Source organism: Paramormyrops kingsleyae, chromosome 17 (assembly GCF_048594095.1).
Source record: "Paramormyrops kingsleyae isolate MSU_618 chromosome 17, PKINGS_0.4, whole genome shotgun sequence".
Classification (NCBI taxonomy): Eukaryota; Metazoa; Chordata; class Actinopteri; order Osteoglossiformes; family Mormyridae; genus Paramormyrops; species Paramormyrops kingsleyae.
In genome coordinates this window covers 2,078,146-2,098,399 of record NC_132813.1, presented here as the reverse complement: position 1 = coordinate 2,098,399, position 20,254 = coordinate 2,078,146, and the positions used below count along the sequence as shown (strand labels likewise).

At 51.2% G+C, this 20,254-nt stretch overlaps 1 protein-coding gene across 9 annotated transcripts in view; it reads right to left on the bottom strand.

Moving 5' to 3' along the window:
* The window catches only part of gria4a (glutamate receptor, ionotropic, AMPA 4a), a 55,066-nt gene that overhangs the window by 25,144 nt on the left and 9,668 nt on the right, over positions 1 to 20,254 (bottom strand). For 8 of the 9 annotated variants that reach the window (XR_011983232.1, XR_011983233.1, XM_072701208.1 and 5 more), the window contains exons 3-4: positions 5,479 to 5,718; positions 378 to 562 (exon numbers count right to left, since the gene is read on the bottom strand). Coding sequence is in view for 7 of the 9 variants with exons in the window: in XM_072701208.1 (XP_072557309.1) it covers positions 378 to 562; positions 5,479 to 5,718 (425 nt within the window). In the remaining 2 variants the exon portion in view is untranslated. The remainder of the gene's footprint in view (positions 1 to 377; positions 563 to 5,478; positions 5,719 to 20,254) is intronic. The other variant, XM_072701210.1, reaches the window with a different exon arrangement.

Here is a 20,254-nt window from a genome sequence, read left to right as displayed (position 1 = left end):
CGCCCCCCTATCGGATTTCTGCAGCCTGCCGGTTAGCTTTAGCCTGGGGTTACTGCTTTGCTGTTCGGACAGCAGATGAATGAGATCCCAGAGGCGATGAAGACTGGGACAATAGGAGGTCCGGGAGACTTCTGGCTCTCGCCTCAGGCCAGTTAGCCCCTTTGAAGCTGGGCAAATTCTTTTTAGAGCCGACCTCTGCTGCTTCGGACCGAGTTAGAATGGAACAAGTGCCAGGAGCCATTTGCCAAATTATGCATGGAGGGATGATTAGTTTGTCAGATGGCCAGGATTGACGGCGGTCTGGTTCTCATTGTGGAGCCACACAAAAAGACAGGGACGCAATGGAGGCAGATTGGAGAAGGTCCCGCAGTGCCCACCTGCTCCAGGAGGTTATTCAGCCTCTCAGGCTCCAGATCGATGACGAATTTCTTCTCCTGGCGACGGTCAAGGTCCTCAAGGAGGCGCCGGTAACTGGCATCGTTGAAGCTCTCCACGCAGATGGCGCTGACCTGCCAGCCGTTCTGCCCCGCCTTCTCCATGATGGCCTGCAGGACGGCGTAGCCTGCCGAGCACGCAGACGCACCCGTTAGGAGACGAGGCAGCGCGGACCTGCTCCGGCCGCGGCGTGGTACTCCCTCAGTCCTCCAGCACTGAGAGATACCCTGCCCTTGTATAATTCTTGGCCAATTTGCTTCAGAACATTTCAGGAGAAGGTTTCATAGTGCTAAAGGAATCGAATAAACAGAACAACCTTCTGAAACAGCCTTGACACTCTCCTCTCATTGGAATGATGCTTTTCCCCTGACCTCAGCAGTGTTAGGAGCGCAGAGTCATTACCGACGTTTTACACATAAATGCATTTTCCCCCTGAACTGTTTTCCAATCAAGAAATAAGGAATCAGGAATGCTGTGAAGCAATGATTCTAGAATTTGACCCTTAGTAGAGCTTAGCCCCCCCCCCCCCCCCTCTAAAAATATGGGCCGAAATAGTTAAACAGATTTAGAAAAATAATTCTTCATGGAGGCTGAGACAAAAGATAAGGTGGCTGATGCCCCCATAAATAGGGTCTAGCATCGCCTGTGCTGTGAACGGAAAGTGAAATGATATGAGATGATTTATTTCAACTATATAAATTTGTCTGTTTTGTCACTGCAGGTAAATATACAAACAGTCTGCTGTAGCTTTAAAACTCAAAACTCAAAAATAAATGAGAGGGAAAGAACAATACCAAAAGCATCCTGAGGGGGGGGAAAAAAAACACATTTCCACAAACGGTAAGTAAAAATGGCAAAGCGGGGGCCCCTACAGTTTTTGTGGGATGGGAACCGGGCTGCGGAATGACAGATCTTTAATGAAGAAGTCAAGCCGCCCCTGAGGGAAATGCTCTGCGCCGTTTGTTTGCACTTAAAGATGAACGGCATCGTATGCCTCTTCATCACCCAGTGCAGAGGCTTTCGGGGCTGGCTGGCATCGCAGACGTGTATGAGGACCCCAATGAGTCACATATTCCCGTTCAAAGTCCCGATCCCGACACTCATTCATTACACTGATAAAATCAATGGCTTTATAAGAAACTGGAGCACCGCACAGACCGAGTGGTATGTGATAGAATGGCAACCTTCCGACTGATGGGTGGGTTTCAGAGCACAATGAGCTTGAACTGGAAAACATAAAAAGAAAACTCTCTGTTCTCCAACAGGCCCACGTTACCGTTCTTCAACTGATATTTTCTGCAGAAGTGGCTCTACATCAGTACGGCAGTTACTCGGCGAGAGGTTGAGTTCACTTCTACCAGCTATCTGTAATGCGAGATGGACCATTTTCAAGGACAGAGTCTGCTTTGGTTCTGCTCGGTGAATCCTGGTGTCTAGTTGGCCTGGGGATTCCCGACTGGAATCAAACCGTAAATGTTCTTTGCCGTCAACCTATTTGTACTGTTTGAGCCCAAATTATGATCTCAGAATGTAAGATTAGGTCCAGAATGTAAGAAAGCTGAGTAGTCCTTTATCACACTGTGATGTCTTAGAAAGGTCGTGGCATAGATATACACCCCTGCTCCTACAGGAGAGCTAGTTAACGGTTCCACTGGCCAATGCCGGCCTCCCCCCTCCTCTCCCTACTCCTCATACGCTGCTTTCCTGGCCTCTGGCACATGCCCATCGCTTCCTACTGCACAGGAGTGGGTAGTGGCGGGTGCCAGGGCAAACAGATGTGCCCCCAGGATGAAACTCCTGTTCGCCATTAGCGCCTGGCAGTGCCCGCCTTGCGCTTTGAGATCCAAGCTGCAGCATTATCATCCGGGACGACAGAACGAACATGGCGATTGAACTCAAGCTCAAAGCAAATTGGCATCATCAGCATCCCTTTAATGGAATTGGCACAAATTTAGGCTGAACCACCTCGCCGGTTATCAAGCCGGCGATTTGGATATCGGACACATCTCTCCAAGGTCAAATCATCTGTGCCTGCTTTTAGAAGGAAGCTGATCCTATAATGTGAGGGGGGACCGGAAGTCCTTGAGATATTGTTTAATAGGACTCTGAGAAAATGGGCAGTCCTGAATGAACTGGAGTCACCATGGAGTCACCATGCCAAGGATGACTTCAGAAAATGGCCAGTGTCACTAAAGCACATGGAGTCTTTCTAAGGAGAAATGCATTGTGGGTCTGCACCTGCCCAGAGCACACAAACACTGGAGCGCAGGCCTTTCGCAGAACAGACCAATGCAAACGATTAAAAAAACACACTGCTAGATATAAACAGGGAATTTAACAGCATATGGTTAAAATTCCCATCCCCAAACATCAGTTGCTTCCCACAGAAACAGTTCCTGTATGTAGGGACAAAAATTACTGCGTAAAATCCTGGCCTTACAGATCATCATTCCTGTGCCTGCAGCATGTTAGTCTGTAGTTTATTTTAATTTTCACAGGTCGTCTGGCCCCGCCCACGTGGCACGCCCACCGCTTCGCCTCACCCGTGTCACAAAAAAGGTCATTATTGCAAAACTCAACTGACCAATAGGTGGCAGCGGCGTTGCACAGGGGCCAGCCATGTCCGACAGAGGTTTACACGAAAGGAGCAGCAGCGGCCGTTTGTGTTTGGCGGCTCGCAGAAAAATGCGAAAAATCCCAGATGTAGAGAGAAACTGTGCTTGTGCCCACCAGCTTGCTAATGGGATTTGCACTTCACAGTTCTGAGCTCACCTGTCCACTCAACTTGTGCTGAAAACCACTCGTTTAAAGGAATAAACCTTTATTTGAGTTCACTGCCCATCTCGTGGAGTGGCATCAATGTCATCCAATGTCACCTCATTCAAAAATAAGTCAGCAGCGGCCCGAGGTATATAAACGAGAGCATGACAAACAGCCTTCCTTTTTCATGTATATAAGCGGCTAGCAAATTGAAAAGGAACAGAGATTTATCAAGCCGCAGTCAGACCCCTCCCCTACCTTCTCTTAAAGACAAAGGTGAATAAATCACACATCAGCTGCCAGGGGCCCCGGGGGGAGTCAGATGCTAACAGAAAGGAAAGGGTCTGCTATCCAGGGCTCGATGTTCTCAGCCCCCTCTCTCAAATCTGCATTCCTTCCTCATGACCACCAGGTGGCGTCTCGGTGTGGCAGGTCAAAGAGACATGGACTGCACCTGGCTGCGGGAGGGTCCTGACAGTGCGTGCTCTACTCTCAAGCCCCAGTACATCATTCCTGGAGATGCAAAGACGATACCACAGGATCCGTTGGTTTACGTTTCACTGTTGTGCCAGTCATTCTTTTCACGTGTGTGAGTTTTCGTAAGTCACATAAAAAGATCTCATATTAAACAATTCTGTTCATCTGCTAATTACTCCTTTTACCATGATTGATATGACCACACTTTTCTAAACTATCTGACTAAAAATAAGTCTAAAGTCTAAGTAAACTGACTAGTAAATAAGTGTTGCACAGGATCTGGTTCAGCCTCCAGGAAGTCCAATATATCTTTTGTACAGAAACACGGGACTTCTTGTATCAAAAATGGAAAAAACGTGTTAGCTTTTTTTTCACGCTTACAAGCTTGAAATTGACACAAACAAAATGTTTGCAACGACATGTCAATTTTCAGCTTGTTAGCGTGAAAGGAAGCAATATGTTTTGACACGTCCGACATTCCGTTTTGGGGTTTGAGAATGGCCTGGGTGCTCCTAGGCCTTCCCACAGCCAGGTGCCTCTCCAGAGAGAGGCTGTATTACAGCCCAGCAGACACTGAATGTGTCACGTTGGTTCCTTTCGCTGATTCTGTGCTCACCCCTGGATTCAACCTGCAAGTGGGACAGTCTAGCTGACAGTTACGGGGATTTTCTAACTCTGAGGGGTGTGGATTTGAGCCACAGTTTAGTCAGAGGCAGCGTCCCTCGGAGATGCTCGCACAATCGGCAGAAATCCGGCTGTGAATGTTACACAGCAACTGGAAGAAAGAGGGCACCTCAGCCCGGGCACGTCAACGTCACTGAAAAGAGAGTAAAATATTTATGGTGCATTTTCTGGTGTCATAGATTTGAGAGGATAAGACTCGTTAGCAAATGTGACACTAAAAGCAGTGTTGCCCACTGGGGGGGTAGAGAGGTCCCATGATGCATCTGGGTCATGCTACATCATGGGACAGGGCAGATGAAGGCAGGCATATGCAGGCTTTTCCCATTCCAGGACTTTTCCGCCTAATTACCTTTCCGAAGTGGCATGGTTGCGGTCGGCCCCCTGGGACTCGTCATTGTCCCTTCCCGTAAACATCAAAACCCTTGTCACCCAAACTAAACATCCACCATACTTCCCAGCATTCAGCTGTAGCTTGATCAAGCCAGTGCCCTGGCTTGGTTATTCGGGGTGAGCTGGACGTCTGTAAGTGTGGAGCGCCAGGCAAGTATTATCTGCTGTGTAACATCTCACATATTGAAGCTTTGAGGAGGAAAAAAGCATTCAGAGATGCCAAGTTGCCTGCCTTGTTTATGGGGGGGGGGGGGGGTTACTCCATCACACCCTTTGAAGAGCATATCTACACACTGCAGACATAAACAAGAGGAGCTGGAGGACTGTAATGGAGTATTAAACTCAGACTGCGAGCTGGTGATTTAAATGCAAAGCCCAGATCGCGGCAGGGGCGGAGCCAGAGCCCCCGCGTGCCTTCATCTCACCCCCATTTGGGCACCCGAGCAGGAGGATGGCCCAGGACTGCAGCCAAGGCCTCAGAGGAAGCTTGCACAGGCAATTAGGTCAACAGGAGGCTTCCAGGCCGGAATGCTGACCCCATTCCCAAGGAGAGCATGGCCTTCTGCGTAATCCAAACCTACGGCTGCCGCTTCCTTTCCAAGGAATCCAACGCTCAACCCTCCTAACAGCGCCTAATTCCATCAGCCTCAAAAAGGTGCGACCAGTCAGCAAGCCACAGACCGTAGATGTGGAATAAAGCCACCAAGGTCAGATTTTCGGCAGAGTACTCACCCCGGTCGGTGTCATAGAGAAACACGAAGCGACTCCAGTCGTAGTGGTCCAGCAGGCTCAGCAGCGCCCCCCGGATGGACGGCCGGAGTTGCAGGACGAACTGGCTCTCGCCCTCAGTGGGGAAGCTGGGCGTGATCAGCGAGATGTGCAGAGCGCTGCAGAAGGAGGTGAGCGTGTGCACGGAGCGCTTGTCATACAGGCCAAAGATGGCGAAGACGCCCCGGGAGTACTGCGAGCAGACTGGGAGGGGGTACGGAGGGGGGAGAGAGAGGGGTGGGGGGGTTAGAGTCTGAACTCGTGTTTGCACAAACTATACAGGCCAAAGGGCTGAACCAGTAGATTGATATACAGAGTGCTGTGGAATCGCACCTGAAGAATGCCCTCATAGAAAGACAGTAAAAAAGGAAGGAGAGAGACAGAGGGAGAAAAGAGGAGCCAGGAGGAGATTAAGCGTGCAAGCAAGGCAGATTCTGACAGTGCGTGGCTGACACCCCCCTCAAGAAGCCCACCTCCAGCACACCTAGAGCGCACCCCCCCTCCCCCCCCCCCCCGCACACACGTCACGGAGTTAAGAGCCAGGGGCGCGGAGCCGGGGCCTCGCCTTGGGGTGGGCTAACATCCGGTGTGAGTGACTCGTACACACACACACACACACACACACACACGCACACACACACACGCACACACATACACACACACACACGCACACACACACACATGCACGCACACACACACACACACATGCACACACATACACACACACACATGCACACACATGCACACACGCAAACCTGCGGCTAAAACCTTCGTCCTGCAGCCTGCATGCTCTGTGAACCGGCATGCAGATGGCGAGTCCTGGACTGTGACAAAAAAACCTAAGAATCTCGCCATCGGGAGCCAGCCAATCAGAGATCTCTTCACGGGCCGGCATTGAGGCTGCCGTTCCTGGCAGGGCACGCTTCCTTGGTCTGATGCAGTGCTTTGTTCTCCGGCAGCTGCCGGCCTGCGGTGGACTAAACCCAGAGGCAGAAGAGGGGTTTTCCTGGAGGCCAGACACGTGCTCGGCACGGCTGGATCATCCCGGCTCGTGCTGGCGAGATCCACCACGCCGCTGCAGTCACGCAGGTGTGTGATGGGGAGGGGGGAGGGTTATCGAGAGCCTGAATTCACAGGAGCAGGGATTCAGGACCCTGAACCCTTCGTAAACAAGCGTGAATCCTTAACGAGCAGAAGGCTGAGTCTGAAGGCCTCCTTTCTTCCCGACGGCGGGGGGGCAGCTGTCAGGGGCTTCGGAAGCTCTGGCCAAGTGAGCGAGCCGCGGCTGTGTGAGCAGGCCTTAACGCCCGCGGCGTTACTCTGCAGGGGATTTAAATCGCACACGTGCCCCACACGCTCAGATACACAGAAACACATGTCTTACTGGCTGCACCCCCCCTTACCCACAGTGCTTTGCATGAGATGTTTTCATTGCCGTAATTGGAGAGGCAGCGAGTGGCGGTGATGAGCGGGATTCTCGCTGAGCCTGTTGCTCCGATTTGCTCTGCTCTAATTGCCTGCTGTAGCTTCCGTCAGAGCTGTCCCCCTCAACCCCCCCCCCAAATAAGACCAATTCAATTAACCCCGCCCAGTCCCGCGCCAGAGTGCCATTCCGCACACCCCAGGCTGTGCGGAGTAATTAAGGCGGCACGGCGCCCCCAGTGGGAGACCCCCACTCACAGAGAAGCCCCTTAAGACAGATTAATCTAATTCTCAACCCCCCACATGCACCCGTTTAATTTGGGACCCTAAACGCACGTGGGAACGTTCCGGAACAATCTTTGAGATCTGACTGAAATTGCAGTGCTTTTTGTTCTTTTTTCCCACATGAGGTTTAACTGGATAATATGCTGCTAATAGCTTAAAAAGCAAATAAATATCCAGTCGTGTCATTTTCCTTGGAACTAAAAAAAACAAAAGGGAGTGATATTTACCTTTAATTCGGGGTTTGGTTTTCAGTATAAGAACTTGCCCCCCCCCGTAATGCTTGCTCTAAAAGTCTTTGTTTGCAGCTTCTCCACTTGGTCTCCTGGGGCATGTACAGTATTGGCCATTATTTGTAAATTACAAGTCAGTGCCATAATCAAAAGTAATACTGGACAGTTTTCCAGACAGAAAGATCATGTTAAGATGGGCGTACTGGCCATGAGGGGTGGATCAGAAATTCCCTCACGGCCGGAAGACGGCCCCCTGACTTTCGCTTCTGTAGCCAGTGAGTGAGGGGTGGGGGCCAGAGCCCCTCTGGAATGTGCTGGATCCCGCCTTGTGGGCGTCTGGAGATGAAGTCGGAACGGGCTATTTCCGTACAGTGCAGTGTCAGAAAAGACGATGGCTGCTGGAAAGCCCCAGACGGAGGCCTCTAGATGGAGGGCCCCTAACCGAGGGCCCCACATGGAGGGCCCCAGACGGAGGCCTCTAGATGGAGGGCCCCTAACCGAGGGCCCCACATGGAGGGCCCCAGACGGAGGCCTCCAGATTGAGGGCCCCTGACAGAGGGCCCCAGATGGAGGGCTCCAGACAGATGGCCCTAGATGGATCTCCGGTTTCAGCCACGATGGAAAAGATGCGGAGGGAGGGGCGATGAGGGGGAACCGGGTGTAGGGGCAGCCCCACCTCCATCCTGCTCCAGCGCCCCCCGGTGCTGACACTGCGGCATCTTTTATTTACTGTCAGCTGGCCCATTCATTCCAGCGGCCCGTGGGCTCTGCCTGTCACCCCAGCATCTCTCTCCCCAGGCGGGGCGGCAGAGGCAGGGCTGCAGGGCGTCCTAAGACCCCCATCAATGGAGCCGCTGTTGCCACCTGCTGCAACCCCCTCCTCCCCCATTACTACAGATTGCAGAGCCTGGTCGCGCCTGGCGCCCCCCTCTGCTTGGCGCCAGCACTGCGGCCTCGTCCCCGCCATCGACAGGCCCCCGTTGGTGCGGGTGCGAGGCTCACTGGATAGATCCAGCTGACTGCTGCCTTAGCCGGGGGGAGAAGACAAAGTGACGTTCATCCCCATTGACGGGCTTCCAAAGGGCCACGGAGGGGCCCCGGCTTTCTTTGAGCAGGCCCAGCACGGCGTGGGGGGGCGAGCTGCCGGCGCCGAGAGCTCCGGGAGAAAGGCCTCTTGGAGATGCATCCTCATTCACTCTGTCCTTTATTAATTAGAGCTTTCTCCTTCCTCTCGCTCCCTCACAGAACAGAGCAGCAGCTGTGCCCCCCCCCGGCTATGGTTTCCTCTGATGCATGGGGGCTCCGGACTCCACATCGAGGCTGCCTCTGGGATCGTTTGGGTAATCCTGGCCATTTCTATCATCGTGTCCGTTTCGGGGATCGCCCCACGATCCTGACTAGCTGTTCGTGGCAACAACTGAAATAAAAATTTGATCGTCTTATCGACCGCTGTGAGGGCAGCTCTTGCTCAAAATATCTACGATGGTGTAGACTGTGTCCTTGTGTTTTCTGCGGCCAGACCGAACCTCTGTGGACTGTGTGAGCGTCTGATTCTGGAAGAACACGGCAAAGAAGCCAAACTTTGGAAGTAAGGTTTTCAAAGTAAAAATAAGCCAAGGCACCATGCAGAGGTCTTTGCAGGAGTGGCCGTCGCTGAGCTTGCGGGGGGTGTCGTTTATTAATGGAGGTGTTTGTTCACATAGTGACAGTGAGGTCAGGCTCTTCTGTTTTTATAACCGCGACGGCTCACACACCCGGGGGCCGCTGGTCCAGCCCACTGCTTGCGAAGACTAATCTGCATAAGGTCACTATCCCTGAAACATGAGAGCTCATTTGCATATTAGTAATACGCATAATCAGTGATGTTACAGTTTCACTTTGGCACGCTGAGATTTTCCTCTATTTAACGAGTGGAGAAATAAAGAAACGTGCATAATTAAAATACAGCCGGACAGAAAATTATAGGAACAGAATTAACGGGACGCTTTGTGCTTCCGTGCCGAAGCCTCTGATCACCCTATCGGGTCGCTCTCTCCGCATCCCGCCGGAAGCAGGAGAGTCCAGTTCCCCTCAGAGTCTGCGGACAGAGGAGCTCGACACATCCTTCCTGGAGTCGTCCTCCGAGCACCCCGACGGCAGGAACGCCGATGGCGATCCACGAAAACGCCGTGTCTCGACTCGCCGGCCCCTGTTCCCGAATCTCCCGCTGCCATCACAGGCAAACCCAGTAGCTGTTTTTAACTGGAAAGCCTGTTTCTTCACAGAAATGCCCCCCGCTGCCGGAAGCCTTGGTAATCTTAGCCAGGAGACATTAATAGCCCTATCGAGCGAAGGGTAACGTGACCCCGGAATCACGTTTCCTCCAATAAATATGAAGCTGGTACTCGTAGTCAGTCAGATCTGTGAAGAAAGAAGTACAGTCTGAACATGGAGCTGAGAGAGCAGCCCAATGGTGACATCACTCAGTTGCAGGATTTGAACCAGCGACCTTCCGATCACAAGGACGGCAGCCTAACCCACAAAAACTCGGAAGGATTTCTAGTCCCTCGCCTGAACCACTCGACCACGCCAGTCCAGCATAAGGCAGGATATCTTCTGTGGTTCTGGTATAAATTCAGTTGCTCGGCCCGTTACTGGAGTCGTGTTCTCGACAGAGAAGCGTGTCTGAGATGGGAAACGGCAACTTAGTATCGTGGAAATCAGGAATGGGAGGTGACGATGGGGCACGGGGAGCAGGCCATTAGTGCCCCAACCACCCCCCCCCCCTCCACCCCGTCCCGCCTGCACGGTGATCTTTGGTCTCACTGCAAAGCAACAAAGTCCATCCATAAAAATCCACTGATTCCCCCCCATCCACCACTCTTAGGGGAGCTCTTGGAATCACAGCAGTTCCTAGTCTGATTTTACAGAAACAACCCCCCCCACCCCCCCTCCTCTGGTGCTGGGGTCCCTGGGGCGTAGCGCTCTCCTCAAAAGACCCGCCGCGTGAGGCGTGTGTACGCGCAAACGAGCGGCCTCTCGCTGTCAACGAAATTAGAAAGAAGATCTGAGACGAGACGAGAGCGGCCTCATCCTTGGGCGATTTCAGATGAACGAACAGAAATCCTCATTTCCATTCACCCCCTGCCCCCCTCCACACTTCCCTTATTTCTTAGCCCATTTGTTTGATTGCTCTTTCGTTCACTCGCAGGCAAACGTCTGTCTCACCAAACAAACCTTAAGAAAAAAAGTTCCGTGAAATGATGTCTTTATGCCGTCCATATGCCAGCGAGGGATACGTCTGTCTTACATCTGGCTGTCGTATTAAATAATAATCACACCCACCGTTTCACTAAGGGGGGCACAAATGAATCCTGAGACTGGGGGTTTGTGGAGCAGCCTGCGGACCCCAGAGCCTCTCGGAGCCAGAGCCCATCCTGGCCTGTTGATGTCACTGTCACTAAATGCCAAACGTGACTGGAGATTTGACGTTGGGGAAGAAGCGTCAGTGGCTTTCCAGTTCAATCCAGCACCAGTGCTCGATGCTGACCCGATCACGGCCAGGATGCCCGTCCCCAAGCAGAATGTCTCTGTATGAGCGGTGCCCCCTCACCAGCCTGCTATCTCCATCAATAAACCACAGTTTCAATCTCCATGGCCCCCAGGAACCAAAGCTGCCCTCACAGCAGTGAAATGTTGCTGTTTTCATCCATACCAGAAGGTCCCAGCTTCAATCTGACTCACACAGAGCCAATCGGAAGCCAAAGTAATAATATAACAGTCCACTTATTTACCCTAAACATCTAATTGGCCGATTGGAAATAGAATAAGAGCCCACTTATTTATCCTTATCATATGATTGGCTGATTGACAACAGGATAACAGTCCACTTATTTACCCTAAGCATCTGATTGGTTGGACAAGAATTTTTTTTTATATATATATATTTTTTTTATCTCATTCCAAATATTCATTTAGGGTCCAAAGCTGGAAACACTAAGGACACAAGGCAAGAAATAGACACACACGTGCACACACACACACACACACACACACACACACAAAAGCTGTTTAAAAGGCATTACGTATACCACATAAGGTACATCTATTTTTCAGAGTTAACAGCAAAAACTTCCCCACAAGGTTAGCAGAAAGTATAAACACAAACAGGCAGTCTTGGAGCCGTGAGGCCGGCCAGTGTGGAAATTAAACTCGTGGGACGTGCTGATGCGAAGCTCGAGGTTCAGCCTGACAGCAAATTATCTCCAATGAGATTCTGGAATCTGCTTTGCAAGCAAGCGGCTCTTATCGAGCGGACAAGTGAAGTTCCACACAAAAGTAACAGCGAGGACCTGAGAAAACAGGCGTCAGCCACTGCGGAAGATTCTGGCAACAACGAACCATCAAGCACAGACAGCAATGGCGTGTCAGAGTGGGAACGTGGGCCCACTGCCTTACCCAGCGGCCGGAGCGCAGAGGGAAGCGAGTAGTCAGTGGACCGGAACATTCTAAGCGGCACGGGATAAAAGCGCTATAGACTGCATCTGACGCAAGTGCCGCAGTGACTGTCAGGACCGCAGAGACGTCCGTGGGGGGGGGGCGGAGTGCGGGGTTCAGTAAGTGTTTGTGGGTGTTGTCCATCAATGCTGGTCAAATTTGTAATTATGATACCTGCAGGGCCAGCAGCCAATGAGAATGCAGCATATGTACCATAATCACCCGCAGAGGTCAAACAGACGTATATGATGGCAGCGATAAACTCACGAACCACTCCTCAGACCTTGAGATAGATAAAACACTAATGATGGCTGTCTGGGAAATGGGCTCAGGTCACATGGCAGGCAGAGCCAATGGCAGATCAGCCTGGCTGTGAGTGACAGTAGGTCCTGCCCCAGTCCATGTGCCACGGTGACAGCTGTCTGGCTCTGTGCTTCTCTCCCTTGAGGGTCTTTAGAGGGGCTTTTCCACAAACAGGCTCAGCCTCAAGGCCATTAATCACAGACAAGGTGTGTGGTGGCGGGCAAATCGGGGCAAGGCTGAGGTACAATCGCCCCTGGTGCCAGAACAGAGGGCAGGATCTCTGTGATCTCCCTAAACGGGGGTGCAGGACCCCCTCCCCAGCCTGGTCAACGGTCACCCACCCCTCCATCTCAATCCCATCACCTCCACCCTCCTCCACTGATCTTAAACGGCAGAGCAGAAGCCCCAGATTGGATGGCCTGTTGTAGCCCCCAGAGCAGCATGCAATGTGACATGTGTGCTGAGGAAGCTAACGGTGAGGTGGGGGTGGGGGGGTCATGCTCTCCCTTTAATACTGAAGCAGATTCTGAAAGCTCATGTCGCTTTGCCTGTTGCGGTCGTCTTTACCGCCTTTAATTAGCAAAACTGGGGCTGTATTTAGGCAGAGATGAAAGGAAACTTTGAAAACCCAAAGCTGCTGCATCAGTGCAGAGCCTCACTTCAGTCCTAATGAGCCACCAATAATTATTTATAAGAGTTAAAGCGGAAACCATCATTGTAATTTGTTTTTTTTTTGTTTTTGTTTTTTTCCAATAGCTCGACTCCCACGACTCCATAACAACAAAACCCAACTGACTCTGCTGATTGCATGTAGCAGGACATGCAGAATTAGAGATGCAACAGAACACAGGGGACTCTGCTGCTACAGGTGACATCAACAGCAGGACAGCCAATCACAGGAAGCCAGGGGAGCAGACTTCCTGTCTGTGAAGGAACAGGAATCCCAACACTCACTATAATAAGAGAATAATGAGAGAAGCGTTTGGAAGATGGAGGGATAAACAAGCAAACCTAACTCACTTCTTCCTATGCAAATAAATAATCGATAGGTCAGGCTAACTGATATGGGCCCAAAGTTACCATCCTCTGCCCCCGCCTGGGCCGATCGGGATCGGGAGAGGCTCACGGATCTGGGCAGGTCTGGCTCTGAGCGCGGCAATGCCGTCACGCAGATGGCACACGGTGAAAGGGCGGTGCGAGCCAGCCCATTTAATCACCCGGCGATGGCGGCAGTTCCGCGGGACCTTTCTGACGGGCCGCTGCTGGGACAAGAGCTAATAGAATTAAACCAATGGACCTAATGGACAAGGCCTGTCGTCACCGTGGAGACGCCAAGGCTGCACAGGAGCGAGACCTGCTGGTCGCTAAACCTCGAACCCGTGCCTTCGCTAGAGAATTTCATACATTACAGCACCAACTGCAGTCCCTGGGTGATGATCAGGCCCATCACACACAATAAGACAATAAGCAATAAGCAGATTTCGCCTGTTTCAGTCAGGACTGAAGTAGTGCATGAACCTCCAACAACTTGAGAAAAGCCCCCCCCCCCACCTTGCTCTCGCTCTCACCCCCTGTCTGCATCGTGATTCAATTAACCTGACAGTGATGAAAGTCCTCAGAGAATGATTGGGAGGGGGAGCCAGATACGGGGCCCCGCATGTCCATAAGTGTTCGTCATAATGTTCAGGCAAAAATCTGGGCTTATTTTGCACTGATGGTGCCAGTGTGTGTGTGTGTGTGTGTGTGTGTGTGTGTGTGTGTGTGTGTTCATGCGTGTTGGACTTGTTGGGACCAGTGTGACTATCGTAAACTAAAACTGAAATGAAAACGGACACTAAATAAAAGAAAATAATTCGTAAACCATATTTACGAAAAAAAACGCGTCGGACTTTAATCTGCAAAAAGTAAGACCACCACAGCGCCTCGTTTAACCACAGTATCTCCTCTTTTAAAAGTCGTTGTGGCCCCATATCTGTCCCTTCAGTGACAGTGTGTTTCCTACCCCTAGACCCCAGAGGGTTAAAAGATGTTGTGGCCCCTGATCTGCCCCTTCAGTGACAGTGTGTTTCCTACCCCTAGACCCCAGAGGGTTAAAAGTCGTTGTGGCCCCTCATCTGTCCCTTCAGTGACAGTGTGTTTCCTACCCCTAGACCCCAGAGGGTTAAAAGTCGTTGTGGCCCCTCATCTGTCCCTTCAGTGCTTATCGCTTGTGTCCGCTAACCGAATTTATTAAGCATGAGGATACGCCAAATTTAAACAGATTACTAACTTTTGGGCATCACAATACACCTCTCATTAATATTTTTGACATACTGCTAATCTGCTTATCAAGTTGTGTGAGAAAATCCTGCGTTCATTATCTAACAGTTTTTTGTCAAAATATAATGAACTTAACTTAAACAGTCAAATTGATTTTCTGGAGGGAAGATAATCGTTTAGATTAATTGAGCAATCAATAAAATCGTCGATAGATTAATCTATAGAGAGACTCGATGTATTGCTGTGACATGTTTTCCATCACAATGAAATGAGGACACTTTATCTGTGACTATTTGTCAGGCATGGTAGTAGAGAAGTGCAGGCACAGCCGTAAAAACACGAACAGGGGATTTATTGAACGAATAAGAGAATGCAATAGGGCAGGTAGGCAGACGAAAGACAACACAGCCAAAACAACAGGGCAACTGAGCAGATAAGTCCCAAGCAACCCGTCCAAGAAACGAAAACCAGTTTTGTCCACAGTAAAATTCAGTCCACAAGAAATCCACTCGGTAATAATCCACAGAGAATTCAGAAACCCTATGAAGTAGGTGACTGGCAGTGTTCTGTTGGTGCTGACTAAAATAACCTACTCAGCTTCTATATCAGATTTTTGATATGTTAGTTTAAAACAACAATTAACCACCTGATTACTTTAACTTTCACTCAGAAGCAAAAATCAGCCTTTAAACTGGAGAATATCAATACTGACTGATATGACCTTGTGATTACTGGCCATATCACCCAGTCCCAACACTGAGCCATATCATGGTCTTCAGGCTGCAGACCAAGGCCTCCCTACTGCCTGACACCTGTGAAACTGGTTTTGCCCCCCAGGGTCCAATTAGATGAGCATATTTATCTAGAACTTTTTTATCCAGTGTAACTGACATCTGGATGTTACCGTTACTGACACACATCACCCTCCCACATCTGATTGATGCTGGAACTCCACAAGCTAGCAGGAAAACCCTCCACCTACCCACAATGCCGAGCGCTTCCTGTAACCCCATTCAGTGGGTGCCCATGGCAACCATGCGCTGTGCCAGTCACCGTGGCAGCATAGTTAGGCGCAGGTCTCGGGACCCTGAGGGGTGACAGTGACACTAATCAGTCACCGTTAGCCTTCCCTCATCATCTGTAACCAGCTGACAGCAAACCTGCTGAAGTTCACATTCATCCCCTATAGCACCACTGCTCTGCCCCCCCCGGTATATGCTGCATACTGGGGAGGTCACCCCCCCGGCTGCATTATACCAGCACTTCCGGTAAACCTCAGGTGCCGCCTTGTGACATCAGCATCTTTGAATAACTCCAAAGACGCCGCTTTTCTGGGCAGAAGGTTGTTGATCCCCATGAATAAGACTCAGCCATGTATAACACATTTATACAGCTGGATATTTCATAAAGTTTTGGTCACGGGCCTTTTAACCACTGCGCCCCCTGCTGACCTTTGTTTTAAACCAAAAGAAGGTGGCCTTGCTTTGTTGTTCATAAGAAAACAATCCCAGACTCACAGCCACCAACTTGAGCACACAATGTAACATAAACCTAATCCACACACACACACACACACACACACACACACACACACACACACACACACCTCCCAGCAGTATCCATTTCCAGACACGACCTGCTAGCCCTTCCGACGTGGATGGCACTGCCCCCCTCCTCCCCCGGGCAATATGAATCACTAAACTATTTTTGAAGTGAGACGGGCCACTCGTCAGCCATCGCCATGGAAACGCAGCGTGTACACAAGCGGCTGGAGCCCTGGGCACGGGGATCGCCTTCATTCACACCTGACACATTTCCGCGCGCGGACTCAGGCGCGCGGCCTGATTGGGTTTGGACCACCGCGGGCTGGGCCATGCCAGGCTGAGGCCTACAAGGCACTGCGAAAAGAACAATGAAGACCACAATGCACCTCAGAGCGCACGATGGGATGGGAGAGGTTCTAACACCAGCCAGGGATGCTCAGTGAGCTTCAGAGAGTGAATCAGCCTGGGGAGATTCTGACACCAACCACTCATCTCCAAATTCTTCGGATTATAATGTAAGGAGCAGCTTGCAGAGATGCCTTTGGGGAAGGCAGTGAGACAGCGAGGCAGGCCGCTTCCCGCCGAGATAACAGCTTTACTCATTTTCATTTTCAAGGAGACGACGATTCCCTCAAAGCCTTCCTAATCGAGTGAGGCATCCGGACAGCATGAGCAGCGCGAGATACTAAATAACAGCATGTTAAAAGCTGGTGGTACGTTAGAAAGCCGTTCAGCACTTGGGGTCTGGGACTGAGGTCCTCGTCATGTTTAAATCATATGTAGAGGTGCCTTTATTTGGGGGGCGGGGGGGTGGGGGGGAGATGTGTTAAGGAAGTCCGTATGCTACAGAGTCCCTATTATGGCGCTTTCTCTGCCTGCTCTGAGTCAGAACCTCGCATGGCTTCAGATGTTACTCCACATACCTCCAAACTGACCCCAGATCAGCTCTGGAGAACGCCGACTACCCCCCCCCCCCCCCCCCAGCCTGCTTCCCCAGATTAGACGGCCGAGTCCCAGGGAACCACGGGGGTCGGATGTTTGTTGCCAGGAGCCGCCAGCAGGGTGTGTCCGCCTCATTAGCTCAACAAAGACACTCCCCAGGAAGGGGGGGGGAGCGGAAGAGTGTCGGGAGGGGGATGCCGCGCTTTCACATCCAGCCGTTTGCCAGGAACAGTGTCCCAGAGCTGGCCATGATACCCCGCTTCCCATGCCGTTACTGAGGCGCGAGTGTGGTGGGGGCACTCTCACGCTGGCCGTAAAGGGGGGCGCTTCACACCCGGTTTCATTCCGAGGCAGAGAAAGGACCCGTCACCCGGATTTTTTGTGGAAGGCTGCAGAATTCCTTCCGAGCGTAAGACCCGGCATTCAGAATTGGGAGGCATTTTAGCATATGGCGACATCAGTGGGATTTCTGGCTACTGCGAAAAGGCGCAGATTCTGGCTTATAAACAAATATCACACAGAGCGTAACTCACACGATGACTGAAGAATGTCAACAATAAAGGGGGGGGGGGGGGGTGACACTTACACACTTACGTTCCTCAGATAATTAGTGGGTTATGCTGACCACCAGGAACACCACCCTACCCCTGTGCAAGGCTCCCCCTTCCCAGACCAGCAGGAGCTCCACAGCAGGCCTGTAGATGGGAATCTCCTTTCTGCCAGACTCATGACTAACTTCCATCACAAGCAAATCTCAAAAGGTATCAGAAAAATAAGCAAGCAAGCAGCTCCTGTAGTATGTGCAGTGACTGGCTGGAAACCTCACACTTCCCTCGGGACTATTTACTTCCCAGAAGATCATTCACTTCCTCTAAGTTTACAGACTTACCTGAAGATCACACTCTTTCCCCAAGGATCACACACTTCCCTGAAGATCATGCACTTCCACAAGGATCACGCACTTCCACAAAGATCATGCACTTCCCTGAAGATCAAGCACTTCCTTAAAGATCATGCACTTCCTCAAGGATCATGCACTTCCTTTAAGATCATGCACTTCCCCAAGATTCACGCACTTCTCCAAAGATCACGCACTTCTCCAAAGATCATGCACTTCCTTAAAGATTATGCACTTCCCTGAAGATCACACACCCATCGGCTTGAGGACACAGACTTTAATTGCACCTCCTATAACTGATATCCCTTTTCATTTCTGATCTCCTAAGACTGATAATATCTTTCTAAGCCCCTCAGTCTCTGCATCCCCACGAACTCCCTAAGCCTCTATCACTAAATCTCTGTGATCTCCCAATAAGTGAATATATCTCCAATCTCTAATACTGACCACATTACTTATGTTCTTCTTCACAAATGCTATGGAAAAAGTCTCACATCCCATGACAAATTTTTCATTCTGTGGATCCTCCCGCCCAGGCGAATGGGGGCTGAACCCGACGGAGGTGTGATGTGCGCTTGCAGACGAAGGTGTAATTTTGTAGCGTGATGCTGAAACCAACCGGCAGCTCGGCAGCGTTTCGCTCCATCGCCCCCCCCGCTGTTTTATTTAAACAGAAACAAACCGCCGTGTAAACACCCACGGCAAAATAACACAGGAACTGAGACAGTCCCATGGAAGATGAAGGGCAAGTGGGGGTAATTTCGGGTGCATAACCCCCCCCCCCAGTGCAGTGCTGACAGGTGGAGCATCAACAGCGAGGAACAGCGATGGTGTGGTAGGTTGCTCGGCAGGTTAGCCCTGTGATTGGAAGGTTGCCGGTTCAAATCCCAAGGTTGCCAGAGTGATCTCACCATTTGGCCTTGAGGCAAGGCCTTTAAATACTAAAATAAATAGAATGCAAAATGTAGTGGGCTCCGTACCCCTGGGGTAGCATGAATCTGGGAGGGGTCTGTCCCATACACACAGGAATAAGTGATGAGGAGTTGTGGAGTGCATGCTGATGATCCACAACAGAAAGCCAGCTGGCAAGATGTTTCAGCACCAGTGATTCAGAGTCACACCCCCTGCCAGCAGGCGGGACCCAAGCAGAGACCCAGCAAGCCCAAGTTCAGGCATCCTTGCACACACCTTCCATGTTTTGCCCCTAAATTACTGGCTGTCACTCTGCATGCTTCTGCTCACATGTTAAAAATGAGACAATGGTGGTGAATGATGTGTGAAGTTCTCCACAGGACGGCTCTCAGCTATACCTTCTAATCACGGTACAACGAAGAACCAAGAAACATCCAATACAAGCAATTAAAACATGGAAGCACAACGTCAAAACTTTAAATGATGCAGCCAGAGGCGAAATGGAAAATGACAAGTGTAACAGAGAGATCTTGTCCTCTGTCATGATGCGGTACATCTCTCATTTAATCTCCGGAACACAGACCAGTCACAGTGCTGGGGTGGGGGGAGGAACATTATTTCACAAAACAGTATGTTTTTCCTTCTTTTTTTTTTATTCCAGGTCCCTGGGTAACTCAACCTGGATCAACACAGCTAAGCACAGGCAGACACAGTGAGGCACAGCCCACCAAAGACCTGTACACTGCAGTGGCCTACAGCTCAGTTCATCCTCCACTGAAGCAGCAGCCAATCAGATGCCCCCCTCCCCAACTCACACACCCTCTCACAGCCAAATAGAGCGAACCATCAGCAGTGCCGCCCGCAGTGCCCGATGTGACAGATGAGCGCCTGACCCGGGCCGGAATCCCGCCGGCGTCCCAGTCCGCTACGGGCCGCCATGTCGCTGGCTGTCTGATAAAGAGACAGAATAAACAAAAGGCGAGCATGTCTGTGCTGTATAAAACCAGCTAACGATGTCTCGGGCCACACTGGCTGGATCTTAATCGCCAGCGAGTCACTCCCATCGTCAGCCCGCTACAGCCGCCGAGCTGAGGCCTCGGAGCCGCAGTGTCCAAGCTGCAGCGACGCCATCACATTGTGGGGGCCGCCCTCCCACCTGGCCTCCAAAGGAAATGCTGATGGCTTAGCCCCCCCCCTGACCTGGAGGGACCCACCCTCACGCTATCTCTCCTGGCAGTGCGGAGAGACTAATCCCTAATTAGAGAGCAGTACTTCCTGCCAGGACTCTCCCCCTTTCCCATTAACCCGGCGAATCTCACAAGGTGGGGGGGGGGAGAGGGGCCGGGGCTCCAACTGGCCAGTGATAATCCCAGAAAAGCCCCCCCATAGCTTAAGCAGGTGCACATGTCCACTGCCTTTCCAGAGCCCCTCCCGTCATTGAACACAATCTGCGCCTGATATTTGTGGTA